This window comes from Gouania willdenowi, chromosome 6 (assembly GCF_900634775.1).
Source record: "Gouania willdenowi chromosome 6, fGouWil2.1, whole genome shotgun sequence".
NCBI classification, from domain to species: domain Eukaryota; kingdom Metazoa; phylum Chordata; class Actinopteri; order Blenniiformes; family Gobiesocidae; genus Gouania; species Gouania willdenowi.
Window position 1 is genome coordinate 70,211,435 of NC_041049.1, and position 17,581 is coordinate 70,229,015.

Consider the following 17,581-nt stretch of genomic DNA (forward strand, 5'->3'; position numbering starts at 1 on the left):
GATCTTCTGCCCACATTCATGCATATTTATATTTATTTTAATTCTTGTTCTATGCTATATAATTCTATTGTGTTGTTTGCACATTGTATTCTTTGGTTTTAAGGTTTGTGTTACTGACTAGTAAAACCAAATAGGAAAGTTGAAATTTCCTTGCACTGAAACTTTTTTGATTGCACTGTGTTGCCGTGCTTTTAGATTTTACATCATTGTTGTTGTTGTTCCCTCAGGACATTTGCACTATACATGTACTGTAGGTGTTATATTGTTTTATAGTGTATTCTAATTTTTAAAATAGGTGGTGTTTTTTGCATTGTTTTGTTTTGATATTTAAAAAATAATAATGCATGTACACTGTGTATAATTTTTTTAAAAAACATAATTTATTTTTATTCATTTATTTGGGGGGGCCGCAAAGTCCACCCTTGCCTGGGGCACTGAATGACCTAAAGCCGGCCCTGCATCCAAACCATCTTTGTGGCTTTCAGCGTCCAGTCCTCACCTGGATGGAGCAGGCTGCACGTCTCATGCTGACAAAGTGCTTCCTCTCCAGGACGGCCCTGAAGCGGCGCTGCAGCATGACGATCCGCCGCAGCACTTCCTGGTGGAGGAGCGTCTGCAGGCGTTGACGCTCCGCCTCCCGCAGAAACACCTACACCGTACAGGAGCTAACGGTTAGACCGGCACAGCCAGCGCTGACGATACACTACGTTTGTCCACAGCAGCTCACTGTGCTGCTTTCAGGGTTAGTACCATTGTGTTTCCCACTTGATATCCGGCCGGTGGCAGGTGGATCCGCCTGAAGAACTCCCTGATACCAGACTTTGTGGGGCTCGTACCTCGTGGCAGGAGCACATGGAAGTGACGCACAAAGTCCTGCAAAAACAAAGAGTAAATGAGCATTCTCAGACACGGCAGTACAATATCAAACAGATATTATTTAAAAGTAAAACTGTCTTTTTTAGCAACAAAAATAAGGATTTATCCAATTCATGTATGCTTTTGGCATAATATGCAAAAATAAATTAAATAAGGAAAGGATATAATAATATGCTATTTCTTGTCTTGGATTTTAAAAAATGCTTACTCGAGCGTGATTTTACATTTTGGTATAAAAAAAGCCAAAAATAATAAACTACAACACAAAAGGTCATTAATCTACTATTTTAGAGCCTATTTCATCTTATTGCGAGTACAAAGAAAAGGTGTTAGACTCTTGACAAAACATTAACAGAAACCACTTAAGCTCCAGCCACTTTTCTCAGAAAATCACATACCCATAACAAATAACGTTCTTCTAAGCTTCAACATGACCTACATGGCTAATTTTTGCTCAGATTGAAGTAGGCAAGGCAAGGCAAGGCAAATCTATTTATATAGCGCATTTCATACTCAAGGCAACTCAATGTGCTTTACATGATAAAACATTCAATTGTTTAAAATCAATAAGAACATTTAAAATCATCAGTAAAATCAATTAAAATCATCAGTAAAATCAATTAAAATCATCAGTAAAATCAGTAAAATCAATTAAAATCATCAGTAAAATCATCATTACATCAACAACATGACAAAAAGTCTCTCTCTCAATCATATGCAGTAGAGAAAAAAAGTGCCTTTAACTTTGATTTAAAAATGTTCACATTGGATGCTGACCCTAAGTAGGACCCTTAGTGATGTTGAAATATATGATACTGAGTGACAAAATCCTGTTTTAAATATGAAAATCTGTAGAGATTTACATTAAATATAAAGCCAATTCTCAGTAGGGAAGGCTAAAAAGCAGAAATAATTGAACTAATGTATGGACATCAACTGTAGCAAGTTTGGTAATAATAATAAACATTAGGCCAAATATACACATGTTTTTGTACAAAAATGTTCAGGCAGAAGCCCACTTTGCCACAAGTGCTTTGAAATGACTATTATTGTAATTTGCGCTACATAAATAAAGTTGAATTGAATTGAATTCTGAAATAATCAGGTTTCTGCTGTGCCATGGGTAATGCTATTTATAGTTCCACTATGCATGGGTGTTATTCAGCAATGCTTTGACCAATCAGACTGATTGACACAGCGTTGTAAAGCTCAGAGCCTGTAGAAATTGGTGATATCAAACACTATGGGAGTGGTTTTAGTCCTGGCCAATCAGAGCTGGATAAAGGAAGGATCTGCCATTTTACGCACAAGCTCTATGAGTTCATTGTACGGATTTCTCTACTGAGACAATGGATGGATATATGTAATGGCAGTATGTATCTGACACAATTTAGATTTATCAAAATATGGAAACATGTTTTTGAAGTAATTATGTGAACCTTAAACTTAAAGACTGCATCAAAGCCATAGCATAGACACTTTGATCCATGTTGATTGGCTGTACACATTTGTGGTTCTTTGATGTTACAGAAAAGGCCTGGATAATAAACTACATTAAACTTCACTTCAAAGCATGCAATTAGTATTTTTTTAAAATATGTTTGTAAGTTAAAGACTAGCGTTTGTGCAGCTGTTAGTATCAGTGCAGCACACAGTGATGAACACTGATGGAAGGAGAAGGATTACCTGGAAGGTGTACTTAATGCTGTATCCCGATTGTCGTATGCGGACCGTCTCCAGCATGCCGGTGTACCTCAGCTGTCTGAGCACCAGGCTGTCATTGAAACGCAGCGGCAACTGAGCGACACAAACACCAAAGCAGAGGAATCAGAGGGAGAAGAAAGCAGCCTTTGTTGCTGTGGTGGTGCGAGTCGTCCTCATGTTTACCTTCTCAGCATTGGAGCGAATACACTTGACAAAGTACGGCTCAGACTGGTCAAGAGTTTCCATCAGCTTATTGAGTGATGCCTGCACACACACACACACAGACATTGGACTCTCCTTCTATTTAAAGGAAGCTGGAATAGCAGCATGTGGCTCAGTCACTGATTTGGATGCTGCGGTTGAGGGGATCATTGTGTATGAGCCGGAAAAGTTAAATTAAAAAAAATAAACACAACCAAAAACTTTAAACATGTAAACAGAGAAGATTATATTTAGAAGAAGCAGAAAAACACATTTAATCCTAATCAAGACTAAAACTGACCTTTAGGAAAGTTTTTACTCTTTCTTTTTAACTTCTATGCATCCATTCATCCATAAAAGCAACTCAATTACAGTAATTACGTTACTGTAATTGAGTTGCTTTTATAGGTACTTGTACTTTTTTGAGTATATTTCTAAATCAGTAATTATACTTGCACTAAAGTACATTTTAAAATAAAGTAATTTGTTACATTTTTACAACCAACCGTTACTGAGTAAATTATAATTTTTTTGTGTTAAAATAATCAACGGACATTGAGAAACTACAAAAATTCAATGACCAGACAACAATGAAATGCATCACATCATTAAACGTAATGCACAGCACCAAAATCAGCATTGAATGCCTGTGATTTTCTCAGTTTTAGAGTTAATAAATGTAGCCATACTTAGAGTCTGAGAATTTTCTTTATTTTGAATTAAATTCATTGGTGTTATTTTATTTCAAAAACCAATTTTTGACAAAATTTTTATTTTATACAGATGCCTTTGTGGAAAATAAATTGTGCAAGATTTGGTCTTTTCCATTTTAAGTTTATATATGAGATGTTTACTGTATGTAAGGGAACCGTGACAAGATTTATTACCATAAATAAACATGAAGGCTGAAAATAACTCGTAACTTTTACTTTAAGTACTATTTAATTGAGCTATTGCGTACAATTTCATTTAAGCAACAGTACTTTTACTTGAGTATGATACAGCAGTACTCTTTACACCTCTGGTTTTATATTTATATTAATGTAAACTCCTGGTTCCAAACGTGTAGCTCCTCCCTGTCACCAGCAGAGAGCGTAAGCAGCACAAACCTGAAACTGAGCGCTGATGCTGGGGGGTTTTTTCTTCTTGTGCAGGTGAAGAAGAGACTTGGTGATGCGGTCGTGAAGCGTCACGCTGCTCAGGTAGTGCAGCGACTTTATGTCCAACAAGTGCTGCAGGTGCAAAACACACAATATGGACTGATTCACAGCTTAAATGAACAATTACACACATTAGAAAGGTTTTAAAGTCCTTTTACCTTTGGTAGGGTTGGTTTAGTTTTGCTGTTTTTGTTTCTCCTGCGAGGGAAAAACATTTTTTTTTTATTTGATAATATTTTTCAATATTCTAATATTAGGCACAAACACACACTCCAAATACTGTAGAAAATCAACCCCGAGTCAGCAAAAAATGTTTATAAAGTGCTTTTTTGTTTTCATGTTCTTATTTGCAAAAAGGATCTGCTAAAAAATGTTAAATGTTTAAAACTTGTACAATGTACAGTTGAGGCTAGCTGAGCTGATCTTGAGTGTTTTTTCTCTCTAGCTATGCTGCTTTAGGTTTAGGCCACTGGGAAACTTTATTCTGGTGCAAAAATAAAATTTTACATAAAAAAAAAAAAATCACAGTTTTGGAAAAGTTTCAATCGTTGTTAACCCTTTATTTGAAGGGGTATACGTAAGGCTGTCATTACGCTGTCATTAGCAATAATAAGGTGTCATAAAGGCTGTCATTAAGTGTACTTGGCTAAATTATGACACTTGTGGAGCTATGTTGGCATTCTTGGGAAAGCCATGTCATGACAACTTTTCATTAAGAAAAGGGCAAAACACCCGACCAATTTTTACATAATGGCCAGGTGACATTAAAGGTGCAGTCTGCAACTTTTATAAACGTGACTTTTTGTCATATTTGCTAAAGCTGTCACTATGTAAGGACAGCTTTACATCAAACAAGTAGTTTGTGTGACAAAAACAGACTCATTGAGCCCCGCCCCCTGCTGCTACTGCATCCTTTGGCAGATTGCCAGAATGCACCTTGACCGAGCAAAAAGAACCAATCAGAGCCAGGATTGCTCACAGTCCCCGCCCCCTTCCCAGGGCTGAAGCGCCGTCTTTTTTACAGTGTATAATCTGGAGGAGTAGAAGATGGAATTAGCAACTTTTCTGCTTGAAAGGTAATTACTGCTGCTTGATTTACATTACATTTGATTTGTACTTGTTACACTAGAAATCTGTAGTGCATGTGTTTGTTCATGCACGTGCAGCAGCCTCCGTGTGGGCTGCTGTGACACTGAGTTGTTGCTGCTGTGTGTGAGGTGTGTGCAGATTGAGAGAGAAACCCTGCAGTAATATACTTTTAACAGTGCATGTTGTATTACTGTGAGGCTAATGTTAGCGCCTCTGAGGGAGGGATTTTGGAATGTTTGGAGGCAGGTCAAGAGAGCAGCGGGGAGAGAGGGGGAGAGAGGGATCTGAGAGTTGCGGACTGCACCTTTAACATGTCATAACAGACATGATTATCAAACATCCATCCATTCATCCTCTGACCCATTTATTTCCGTTTCAGGGTCACGGGAGTCTGCTGGTGCCTATCTTCAGCTTCCTTTGGAAGTTAGATGGGGTACACCCTGGACAGGGAACCAGTCCATTGCTAATGACAGGTGTCATGTCATAATAATGACAGTGTCATGTCATAATAATGACAGTGTCATGTCAGGCTCATTTATACTCCTTCAAATACAGTGTTAACCAAAAAAAAAAAAAAATGACTCCTACAATTTGATTAGTGCCATGAAATGGTTGTTTTGTATTTGGTGGAATTTCTGCTCGTTTGTAAAAGCGTTAAAGCAAATAAACTTCAGAAAACTACTAAAATCTCTGGAAGATCTCAGTTTCTCAGAATAATCAGATTGTGATCAAGTCGCTCACATTAGGATTCCCTGAGCTCTTTCCAGGAGTTTGCTGTTGGTCGAGTTGAAGAAGATCCCGTCTTCTTCCAGGGTGGGACTTCCTGTCGATGAGATGCGACCCGACCTGGAACTACGACCATTGTATCCAACACCGAAGCCATCCCTGTGCAGGAGAAATTGTTACCTCACAAAACGATGTGAAAAAATAAAAGTAGCATTGGGCAAAAACAAACTCAAAGTTCAGATAAAAATATTCTAGGATTAAGTCACATCTCATCCTCACCGGCTGGCTTTCTCATTCAGAGTGTTGGTGCCTTGAAGATCAGAAAAAGGTGTCCTGGGATTTTTCCTTGTGATACCTACATTTAGAAAGAAATATAAGAGAAAGAATAAAAACAGACAAAGAAAATCGAGTTAACTGAACTCCAGGGAATGGAGGCATTTGGTATTAATCTCCTCCAGTGGTCAGAGGGCCTCATGCTGCCCAGTTATCAACTAACCAAGGTTGTGCAAAACCTCTTTCATGTGACAAATATTCCCGCAGTAATGCATACACTGAATGTAGATTTCCTTCCAAGCTCCCACAATGCTGTGCGATCTAAATCTGAGTGACATCATGTCTCCTGAAGTCTGAAACATTAAATTTAGGAAAAGCATCACCATTTTTAGCTGACAGGACATTCAATTTCTTACTTAAACGGCTTTAAATCTCTTTTCAAATGTAACATCTTTCCATTTAAAACCATTCTTTCCTTAAACAAGTGTTTTTTTTTTACCATTTTTGAGCTACAGCACACCAAACTGAAAATGTCTTATAGCAGGCATGGGCAACTGGTGGCTCGGGGGCCACATGTGGCCCTCACTCTAATTTTGTGCAGCTCCCAAAATTGTATTTCAAGAAGTTGGAAGGAATATGAAGCCCAACATATTGCACAAAATAACTCCCAAAACACACAAATCAGCAGCAAAATGCACAAAGTAAATAAAAAAAACAAAAAATACACAAAATGACTCATAAAACTCAAAATAACAACAAACACACATTACAGAATAGTGCCAAAGACATTAAAAATGACATGAAAAGACACAAAATTACAACAAGAACACAAAAAATAACAAAAACACACATAATGACTCCAAAAATGCGAAAAATGACTAAAAGCTGACAAAAAAAGGATAAATCCTTCTTTTCCCCTGTATTAATGCTCAGATTGGTCATTTTTCTAAATATTGACATGAACATTGATCATGTGGCCCTCGGATCAGATACAATCACAGTTTCGTGGCCCCCGCTGTCATAGATCTGCCCATCCCTGCGCTACAGCGTCAACAACAACATTTTGGTCTCTGATGTCGATTCTTTTCTACTTTTAAGGTAAAACCAGGAATTATTCCTTATTTTACACCACAACCCACATAAAGCATGCTTCTTAAATGGACAATTATTGGATAACCTTACGTTAAATTGACCAAAGCACACCTGATGATCCCACATGAGTTTAACATACTTTCTCTTGTGTCCTCGCCTGAATGTAAATGTTATTGGCTGAGAGAATAAAAGACTCCACTATTGGTGAAGCTCATGTCTTAAACTAATGACCTCACAGTACATTTAGACAAAGAGCAACTTTAAACCAAACAAACCACATTCAGTGAAACCACTTAAATAAAGCATTGAGTCACTGTCACTGGTCACATGACCAGCGTGTCAGCAGAAGAAACGCTCCCGGTGAAGATGTTCTTTAAATCCTGTGAAATGTGGCTGAAAGCCTTCCCTGTCCTGAAGTTGCCGGTACTCACTATATTTCTCATCCTTGCATCTTTGAAGGATCTCAAGGCTCCTCTGGTGAACCGGGTGATGGAGGAAGCTGAAGTTATCAACAGATTTTACAACAGCACAGGGGACGGCTGCATCATTCCCTGAAATATGAAAACAGGGAGAGAAATGTTGTTACAAAAGTGAAAGTACTACAAACATTTAGTTTGTAAATCCATGTAATAAACATGTTGTAAACATTATACATTCCTCTGTAAAACCAGTTGAGTTTCACTGATTTAGGCCCATGATGGAATAAAATTGGAGTTCTAATAAATATAATATATATAATAAATATAATAAAATTGAAGTTCTATTCCGATATAATAAAATTGTTGTTAAATTTAAAGTCCTGCAGGACAATATTTCAGCTTTATGTAACTTTTACATCTTACCAGTTTTTGTGTGGGTGTGTCTACGCCCGGCCTCCCTGAAAGCCACGTGAGCCCTAAAGTATGCACGCAGCACGGCCCAGCGGAAGGTCGCCACTGGGTCGATTCCCATCAGGCCACAGATGAAGGCGTTCTTGCTGCTCTTCAGCAAAGCCACGATGTCCGGTCGCATGTGGTCAGTGTTCTTCTCTCTGAAGTCCTGAATGAAGACGGGAAACATTTGGAGGACTCGTCACTTTGCAGCTACGATAATCACTGCTTTAGAGAATCCAGTCAGTGCATTGCCCAGTAGGTGAACTCGTCATCAACGTGAGTGTTGCCACAGGTGATAATTCATTTTCTTACTGTGAGCGACAATAATAAATAAAACAGGAGCTTTAAAACAGAAAAAGCTAAATAACTGGCAAGTTGACAGATAATATGGTTATAATCTATTTACACGTTATTCATTAGTCTGAAGGTATAACAGTGCAAGGCATGCTGGGATACAGCATCTAAATGACCTCCTATTCCTTCTACTAAAGCAATTGAGAGAGAGAGAGAGATGAAAATGAACAAATAAAAGCATAACAAACACAGGTATTTAAAATGTGTTATCACTCATTCATTCCATTATTATGATCTATAGATGTGAGAAAAAGCTGGATGAAGGTGGTACTTGGACTTCAGAAATAAGAGCACTGAGGTACTTAAACAAGTTTGACAACCACTTTACTAAATATTACATATAATAGTAGAGATAGGCAAGTACTCACAGAGCGGGGCCACAAAAATGTGACTGTCTGATCCTAGGGCCACATTATCAACATTAAACATTTAGAATAATGTTCCATCTGAGCATTAACAAGGAAAGAACAAAAAGTTTGTCTTTGAAGTATTTTTGTGTTGGTTTTCTTGGTGTTTTTGATTTCATTTTGTCTATTTTCTGTTAAATTATTGTGTTATTGTTGTCATTTTGTGTATTTTTCTGTCATTTCGTGCAATTTCATTAACATTTTGTGTGTCTTTGAAGTCCTTTTGTATATGTTGTTGTTTTCCGTCGTCATGTTTACGTTGAAGTGGTTGTTTAGTGAGTCTTTGTCATCATTTTGTGTACTTTTGTTGACATTTTGCTGTCGTTTTCTGTGTTTCTGGAGTTTTGTGTGCGTATGTTGGGCTTCATAGAACTTCCGACATCAGGAATTACAATTTTGTTTTGAGGGCAGCACAAAATTAGACCGAGAGCCGCCAGTTGTGCCTGTGTCTGTATATGTAACAGTCGTTGAGTTGAGCTGACTTTGTCATTTGGGTTGAGTATCCCTTTAAACGCAGCATTTTTCAAATATATTGCATGAATTAAAAGAGTCTCTTCAACTTAAAGATTACAATATTGATGCAAAAAAAAAAAAAAAAATGGAGAAATGTAACCATTTTAAGAAAAAAGATGATCTCTATAAAGTAAAGATGGCTGACAATACTAGAGGATAATCCATCTGCTCCATTGAAACTATTTATCTTATGAAACTGTCTCACTAAATAAAATGACTCACATTTCCCAAACATTAGTTAAATCCATAGGTGGGATATGGTTAAAAAAATTAAACCTCAGAAAAACGTGCTCCAGAATAAAACAAAGTGTTTCTGATTCTGATTAATCAACAAATGGATGACTAGTGAACAATTACTATTGAAGTATAGTTTAGACAGCCTAATTCTGAGCTGAAAGTGTTCATAATTCCCGTTAAAAAGGAGGTGATGACATTATCCAACGCGTATAGGAGTGGAGCAACAAACCCCGTGTCCTCTGCCTCATCCATCTGGAAGGAATAATATATTCCATGTGAAGCTGTGCTATGATAACAGAACTGTGAACTATAAACTCTTTAATATATTCTCCCTCCATATGATACAAGTCAGCTGTGTGCTCACGACACAGCAACACAGCAACACAGCAACACTGCAACGAGCCCATTTCACAACCCGCCACCGTAGCTGTACGTTTCACACCAAACCACTGTTGGCTCAGAGCAGATATAGGATACTTTCCCCCCGCCACGATAACCAGCTGTTATGGATTTACATTATACAGTCAAACAACAGTATGCTCTTCCCGTTCCAGCACATGTGCTTTTTATCAAAGCACAGCTGGGAAACGAAAGGGAAAATTAGATATAGCTGCAAAAATAGGTCGAAGGAACAAGAAATAAGATGCGCTGAGGATTTTAAGTCAGAAAATACACAAGTGAAAAAATAAAATTGGATTATTTTGTGGTGAGCCTCCGCCTTTTACTCTCTTTACAAATTAGCCCGCTTTATATACAGTATATATAAAAAATATTAAAACATGTCTGTCAATGATGTCTAAAAATAACAGTTTCTGTATTTTTGCTAACTAGCTAGCTTACCTATCTTGCTAACCAAAGCTATTCAAGTAAACATTTGAACCAGTTTTGTTTGTTGTTGTTTTTTTTTTTGTTTTTTTAACTTAAATTATCATAAAAATCAGGTGACACATCAGAGAAACAAGGTGATAAAAAAATGAAATAAAGTCTTCCAACAGTTTCTGTATTTTTGCTAACTAGCTAGCTTAGCTATCTTGCTAACCATAGCTATTCAGGCACACAACCTGTTTGTTTTTTTTAAACTTAAGTTATCATAAAATTGTGTCACATCAGGGCAACAAGGCAATGAAAATGAAATAAAGATTTACATTATTTTTCTTCATTTAGACGATAAATCCTCCATTATTGATGAAAACAACACCTGGTCCACTTGGATATCTATAGCCTAGCTCCCACCTTATTAAAAATGTAAAAAGCATTAACTTATCACTGTAATTTGTTCTTTTATCTGACAGATAGAGAAGTTAACCAACAACTGTTTTTAATATTTATCATCCAGTTAGTAACCAATGAAAGGAAGTAAAATGCCAATGAATGAAAGAATAAAAAAAAAAAGCTGCTTTAGCGTTCTCCGTGAGCTAATCTGTCAAACCTTAGGTTTTACCTGATTTAATCTCATCTAAGGCTAAAAAGTATTAAGCCTTTTTATGCAACATAAACAGCATTAACACCTAATAACACACTCACTTTAACTTGGACTTTGTGTTTAAATTTAGCTGATTTGAGTTGGCATAACGTTATATGACTTGGATGCGCTCTTAATTTTTATATATAGCATTTCAACAGTGTTTTTAAGTCTCTGGCCTTTTTGGGCTGGATTTACTGTAAATGTTCTCCCAATAACATGAAAACCTCATCTGGATAAAAGGGATATAGATGTTGGATGATGTAAATAAACATTTTTTAGATTAACTTTAGTTTTATTGAAGCAGAGACAAACATAGAAACTCATACCTTGACTCTGTACTTGACTTTTCCAGCGTAGTGTCTGATGATGAAGGCAGGTTCCATGACGGCTGGGAAGTCGATGTAACTGTTCCCTTCATGCTGACGCTTGAACTTGTCCAACAAGGTTAGATTGGAAGCTTGGGGGAAACTAAAAACAATAAAAAAAAAATAGCAGATCATTAAATCAATACCAAAGTCAGAGAACGTTGGATGGTTATCAGCTGCTGGTCAATTAGAAAATAAAGGGGGAAGGATACATGATCTTATTTCTCTTTCTTTGTGATTTATGAAACAACTCATAATTACACATTTTGTCTTTTTTGACACATTACACTTGTCAGAAATGTGATTGATTATCGACAATAATCAATCACATTTAAAGGACTGAAGCTATCAACATGAGAACATTAAATGAGAATTAGCCAGTTACAACAATACTTGAAACTTATTAAACTAAGTTTGAAAAATATCTACCGTAGTAACTATGTTGATAAAAATATTCCAAAAATGTATTTGAATCACATTTCCTTTGAATGGCCCAATATGGATTCATAAAATCCTAAAAGTGATCATTTAATGTCTATTCTAACCTGTGTAATGCAGTCCTCTGGGCTCAAATCTTAATTTAAACATGAATATTTCTAATACTGCACAAAGTTAAAGTTCTTTCTACTATTTACACCATCACACCTCTGAGAACCTTGTGAAATATCCTCAACTAGGGATGTAACGAAATGGGACTGTAGACAAATGACATAATATAAAATATTCCTTTATTTTTTTCGGGAAAAAAATAGAAAATACTGTACTATTTTCCTTTTATTTTTCATTGTCAAAAGAATCCCTTGATAAACTATTCAAAACAATGCAATTTAACTAAAAATAAATCTTGAATTAAATAAATAAAGGAATAATACAAATGAAGAAGAAGCCTATTAATTTAAATTCTGGTTCTATAGTAAACAATGCAAAACTGCATAATAGTTCCTTTTCTTTTTAAAAGTGAAATTGAAAATTTATTTTGTGCCTTAACAATTGGACTTTTTAAAAAAAACTGTCATTGCATTGTATTTACAGCAGATATTTGTTTGGACCAGCAGAGGGCGCTGGTAACCCAGTAGTCGGTTGACCTGCAGATATTCTTGCAGTGAAGAAGAGATGCTATGCGCTAGCAGACAGAGCTAATCAAAAAACGTGACTTTTACAGATATTCACGTAGTATTACTGATATTCTTTCAGTGCTAAAGGGGTAAGGAATCATTTATGAACATGTTTAAGAGTAGAAGGCGGCCAGAAAGAAAGTAGTAGCAGATTCCACCTGCTCCCTACGCTTCTGGAAAAGAGAAGGATAAATATATAGCGCCCTCTGCTGTTTAAAAAAAGTATTGCGATTCAATTTTCAGAGTATCGTTGTGAACCATGATACCTACGAATAAATTTTTAACTGCCTTACGATTAATCGTTACATCCCTATCCTCAACAGAATCAAAAATCTAATTGAACCACAAATCAAATCGAGCCCATGTGAATCTAATTGATTTTGGTCATTTGAATCGATAATAGGCTCTAATAATTACTACAAATATTCATATGAGAAAATATAATTTAACATTTATCTATGTCGATGCAGTTGCTAATAACCAGAGGTGAAAGTAACAGATTACAAATACTCACATTACTGTAATTTAGTTGCTTTTATGGGCACTTCTACTTCAGTAATTTTACTTGTACTTAAGCTAAATTCAATTCAATTCAACTTTATTTATATAGCGCAAAATACAACAGAGTCATCTCAATGCGCTTAATAAAAATAGAGTCCATCGTAAGAAAGAAAGAACCCAACAAGATCCACATCTTAACGAGAATCTGTTACTTTCAGTACTATTTAATTGACCAACTTTTTACTTGTAATTTAAGTCTTTTATGTATGACTAACTTGTATTTGAGTACAATTTCAATCAAGTAACAGTACTTCTACTTGAGTAGGATATATCAGTATTCTTTACACCTCTGCTAATAACTAAATATTAATAAATAACTAATAACTAAAAAGGAGTAACTTTGATCAAACTGAGGCTTGGAAATAAATCTTAGTTTTTTCCTTATTGCCGCACACGTCGACTATCGCTAACATTTAGCTCATGGTAGTGTTGTAGTAGTCGAGACCGGTCTTGGTCTCGAGATCGATCTTGAGACCAAATTTTAAAGGACTCGGTTTTGTCTCGACTCAGGAATTTCCCTCAAGACCGTTGGAGACCAGCACTGATTCCTGCTATTTTTAAACTTTTTTATAATGTGATAATAACACGAAGAAGAACGGGATAAAACAATCCTTTATTCATTCTTTAATCCACTCTGTATAATGACCACAACCTTCCTTAATGTGACTGAGGGATGTGTGTGACACACACACACACACACAAGCAGGAGAGAGAGGCGGAGCTAAACATGTCCGCTAACTTGTTGGTTGTGAAATTTGGTTTCACCAATGACAAAGAATACATTTGTAAAAGCAGAGCAAAGAGGAAACACTCTGTGGTGTGTAGGTGACAGACATGTTATTTCATGCCAGAAATACTTTTAAACACTTGTACATTCAGCTGACATAAAAATCTTGTTTTCAAATATGTAGAATAATTGTGAATTTATCACTAGCAGAGGTAGTTTTAATAATGTTTTTTTTTTTTGCAGGCACCTTTTTTCTCCGTCAAATGTATTTAAAAGAAACTAAAACTCTCTCTAAAAGAGAGAATGTTATTTAACTGTCCAACCTTGTCATAATTTTATCATCATTTTCAAACCCACTTGCTCCTGTTTTTACAGGGTCACGGGGGTCTGCAGGTGCCAATCTCCGACTCTCATATGGGGCACTGGGCGCCATATAATTTTTTAATTTAAAAAAAATGTTTATGGTCTTGGTCTCGGCTTGTCTCGGTCTTGGTATTGACTCGGTCTCGGCCCCCGAAAGTCTTGGTCTTGTCTTGGACTCGGTGCATTCTGGTCTCGGGCAAGTCTTGGTCTTGAACACAACACTAGTTCATGGTGTTGGAGTTTCACCCTTATTTCACTAACCTCTACTGCCTGCATCAACATTCCTACATCTCCTCCCTGACATTTCAAACTCACTGATGGCTGAAGTGTGTCCACAGGGGTCCTAAGGTGTGATGCTGTAACCGTAGAACTCTAACACCCCCCCCACACACACACACACACACCCTAATGTAACCTAATCCATCCCTCCTGAGGCCCTGCTGCCACTAGAGCTCTACTAACTGTGAATGATGAGATGTGTACTTTCTCTGTAATCAATCAGCATGGGGCTCCTTCTATGGCAGCGTAAACCCCAGGAGAGAGAGCGCACCCCCATCATTTTTTTCTATTACTGATCATCCTTTGACCTTAATTCTCTCCTGTCCTCCGCATTTCCTCGCACACCCATATTCACAGCACAAGGCCTAAGCTTTATTAGAACCAGATGAAGCAGTTTCACTAAGATGACAGCCAGCAGATAAATATGATGGTGTGGGTGAGGCCTGATGTGATTTAATGGGAGGGGGGAGTGATGCTTGATGAATAGAGGGCAGGGATGCTGAGGCAGAGTATTGACCTGCAGCAAATAAAGGCAAAAAAAGAGGTGATCTATCTAATTCCAAAGTGTTTTTGTAGGTCTCTGAGTAAACCTGGAGTCGTTGCATCAATCAGCGTAAAAGGAAACGTACATTAACGAACCATCACTAATGTAACGTACATGCTCCTTTGTGACTCTTATCTGATGTTTTTGTGTTATTTTTTTTCGAGTGGTGCAACTCACATGGAATCTAACATTTTCAAATCAAGGTTTGGCCACTTTCCTATTTTTTCACTTTCCCAGCTGTTGTCGAGGCAGAAGTTTTACATATTTGAACTTTAAACATGTATAATAAAGCTTTGTGTTTGTTCCGTTATGAGCAGCTGGTATTTGATCCACACGCAGATATGATTAACTCTTTTATAGCATTAACTACACACCACATGCTTTTATTTGTTTCTTTAGATGCTTCAACATATAAGGGAAATGTACATACGATCTTAATTTCTGTCAGGACATAAAGAAAATTTCAACAAAAACTTAAAAAGTGTATCTGGAGAAAATTACCTACCCTACCTTTAAGCTACTAAATTTCAATATCCATAAAATCAATAGTCTTCCCTGTCTTTGATTCTAAACATTTTCTTCCTGCTAGGCTGAATATTTGCTAAAAAAAAGGTGAAAAGCCACTGGTTTAAGAAGTAGCTTATAAGGTTTCCCCGCATTAGCAAGACATTAGCATGTCCTGTTGAAGATCTTTACATCCAGGGTTCCCATAATTTTTTCACAATTATTTTTAAAAAGCTTTCCAAGACTTTTCCAAAATATTTTACCAAATTTCCATGACTCAGTTCTGAAGCGCTAAGATCTTATTTTTAACGTATGCATTTCCTGGTTTTTAGCGTACGCAGGCTGATGTATGCAGCACTTTCACTTTGGGGTTTAACATATTTTAAACACTAAAATGAAATAGGTGATATTTCCAAAACAGTTCAAATATTCCATGACCTTTCAAGACTGGAAAATTGTTTTTTCAAATTCCATAACTTTTCCAGGCGTTTCATGACCGTGTGGACCCTGTAGAACAGAAGAGAAGCTTTATTTTTTATACTACAAATATTAATTTGAAGCTCCTGTGGTGGGTTTAGAGCTGCTATGTTTTTATCTTCCCGTAGCACTCGTGAGGTCAGGTGTTTGCTGTTTTTTTTGGCTCGTGAGAATGTTTTGTGTAGCTCCGCCCCTTCCTCTCTGTCCCAGCTGCTCCTCATCTGTCATCAGTGTTGTCTATTTAAACGTGTTGTTTGGAGGAAAGGATTGTCAGTCAGTCTGTCACCGGACTCACCATAGTGTGTTGTTTTCTCAGTTGTTCAAACCAAAGTCCTCCTTGTAGCTTTTCAGCTCAGAGTTTGACTTTTTTACTAATTCTACTTCTTCTTCATGGTTTACGACCATCAAAGACTCTTTTCTCAACATCATTTATCTCTTTTCAACCTGTCACCTGCTCACAATCACTCCCATTCATATTTCTGGGCCTCGATCTCAACGACTAATACACTTTTTCACCCTAAAAATAATACTTTTTAAAAATTATTATTATTTTGTTGGTTATTTGCATGTAGCCTAACAAAGTATTTTCTATTTACTCCTAGTTATAAAAGGTTCTGCCTTTTATTACATAAGGAGGATATTATACAACAGCTACAGAGTTCAAATTGTTAAAATATTGAAACAAATACTCTAGAAAAAAAAGAAAGAATTAAACAAAATGCATTGAACATTTTAAAATCTAACAATATCATTCCAACACATAAGAAATATATAAAAAATAAAAATGGCTTCTTTTAGAACTCACTCCTTATTATTGATTTTCTTATCAATTTACCGTAAGTATGTTTTATGCTGTTTTATATTATGTTATTATATTTCACATATATCACTTATGCACAAAGGAGACTATTGTACTACTGTATGTGTGAACCTACATGGCAAGAAAAGCGTTCTAGTTCTGACTGTATTGTATGTTGTTTTTATTGTTTTATAAAATGATGGTATTTTTACAAAGGTAACACCATCATTTTTTGCTTTTCCTGAAGAAAATGGAATTGAGGAAGCAGGTGCTGGCCCGCGTCGCACTGTATTAGCTTAGCATTAGTTATCAATACCATACATTTGCATTAACATTAGTATTATCTAGCATTAGCATTAACTAGCATCACCGTTAACATTCAAATTAGCATTAACATCAGCTAGCATTATCGTTAACATTAGAATTAGCTTTCTTCCATGCTCCCTTTGTACATTCAGTGTATAAATTATTTTTATTTCTTCTCATATTTTATTCCATTTAAGTACTTGTTATTGTGGCCATGTTTTTTCTTTCTAACCTAGCATTAGCACTAACTTAGCATTAGCATTAACTTAGCTAGGTGCTGTGTCACCCGCTTCAATTTCTCCACACTTATCACTAGACTGGCTGAACTGATTACACAACACAATATGCACAACTATAACATCACATTTCACTCTCACTTTAAAACAGTCGACTCTTCTTTACTCCTTCCATTATCCTACCCTGACTCCCTCTTCCCTGTTCTCTTCCCCCTCACCTAGGTGTAGCACTGCCCTCTCTTTTTATATTCTCCCTTTAATAAAGTATTTATTACCCTTCCTTAGGGAGGGCTGGTGATGGTTACAATTATGCAATAAAAATGTATTTAATTGCAA

General features: G+C 36.4%; 1 protein-coding gene across 8 annotated transcripts in view; it reads right to left on the reverse strand.

Annotated features, from left to right (window-relative positions):
* Positions 1 to 17,581, reverse strand: part of LOC114464702 (unconventional myosin-IXa-like) — a 175,644-nt gene that overhangs the window by 32,110 nt on the left and 125,953 nt on the right. For all 8 annotated transcript variants that reach the window (XM_028449176.1, XM_028449175.1, XM_028449179.1 and 5 more), the window contains 11 exons: positions 11,296 to 11,437; positions 7,964 to 8,159; positions 7,553 to 7,672; positions 6,036 to 6,111; positions 5,772 to 5,915; positions 4,100 to 4,139; positions 3,891 to 4,013; positions 2,764 to 2,844; positions 2,563 to 2,673; positions 751 to 873; positions 500 to 649 (listed from right to left, as the gene is read on the reverse strand). In XM_028449176.1, the coding sequence (XP_028304977.1) occupies positions 500 to 649; positions 751 to 873; positions 2,563 to 2,673; positions 2,764 to 2,844; positions 3,891 to 4,013; positions 4,100 to 4,139; positions 5,772 to 5,915; positions 6,036 to 6,111; positions 7,553 to 7,672; positions 7,964 to 8,159; positions 11,296 to 11,437 (1,306 nt within the window). The remainder of the gene's footprint in view (positions 1 to 499; positions 650 to 750; positions 874 to 2,562; positions 2,674 to 2,763; positions 2,845 to 3,890; positions 4,014 to 4,099; positions 4,140 to 5,771; positions 5,916 to 6,035; positions 6,112 to 7,552; positions 7,673 to 7,963; positions 8,160 to 11,295; positions 11,438 to 17,581) is intronic.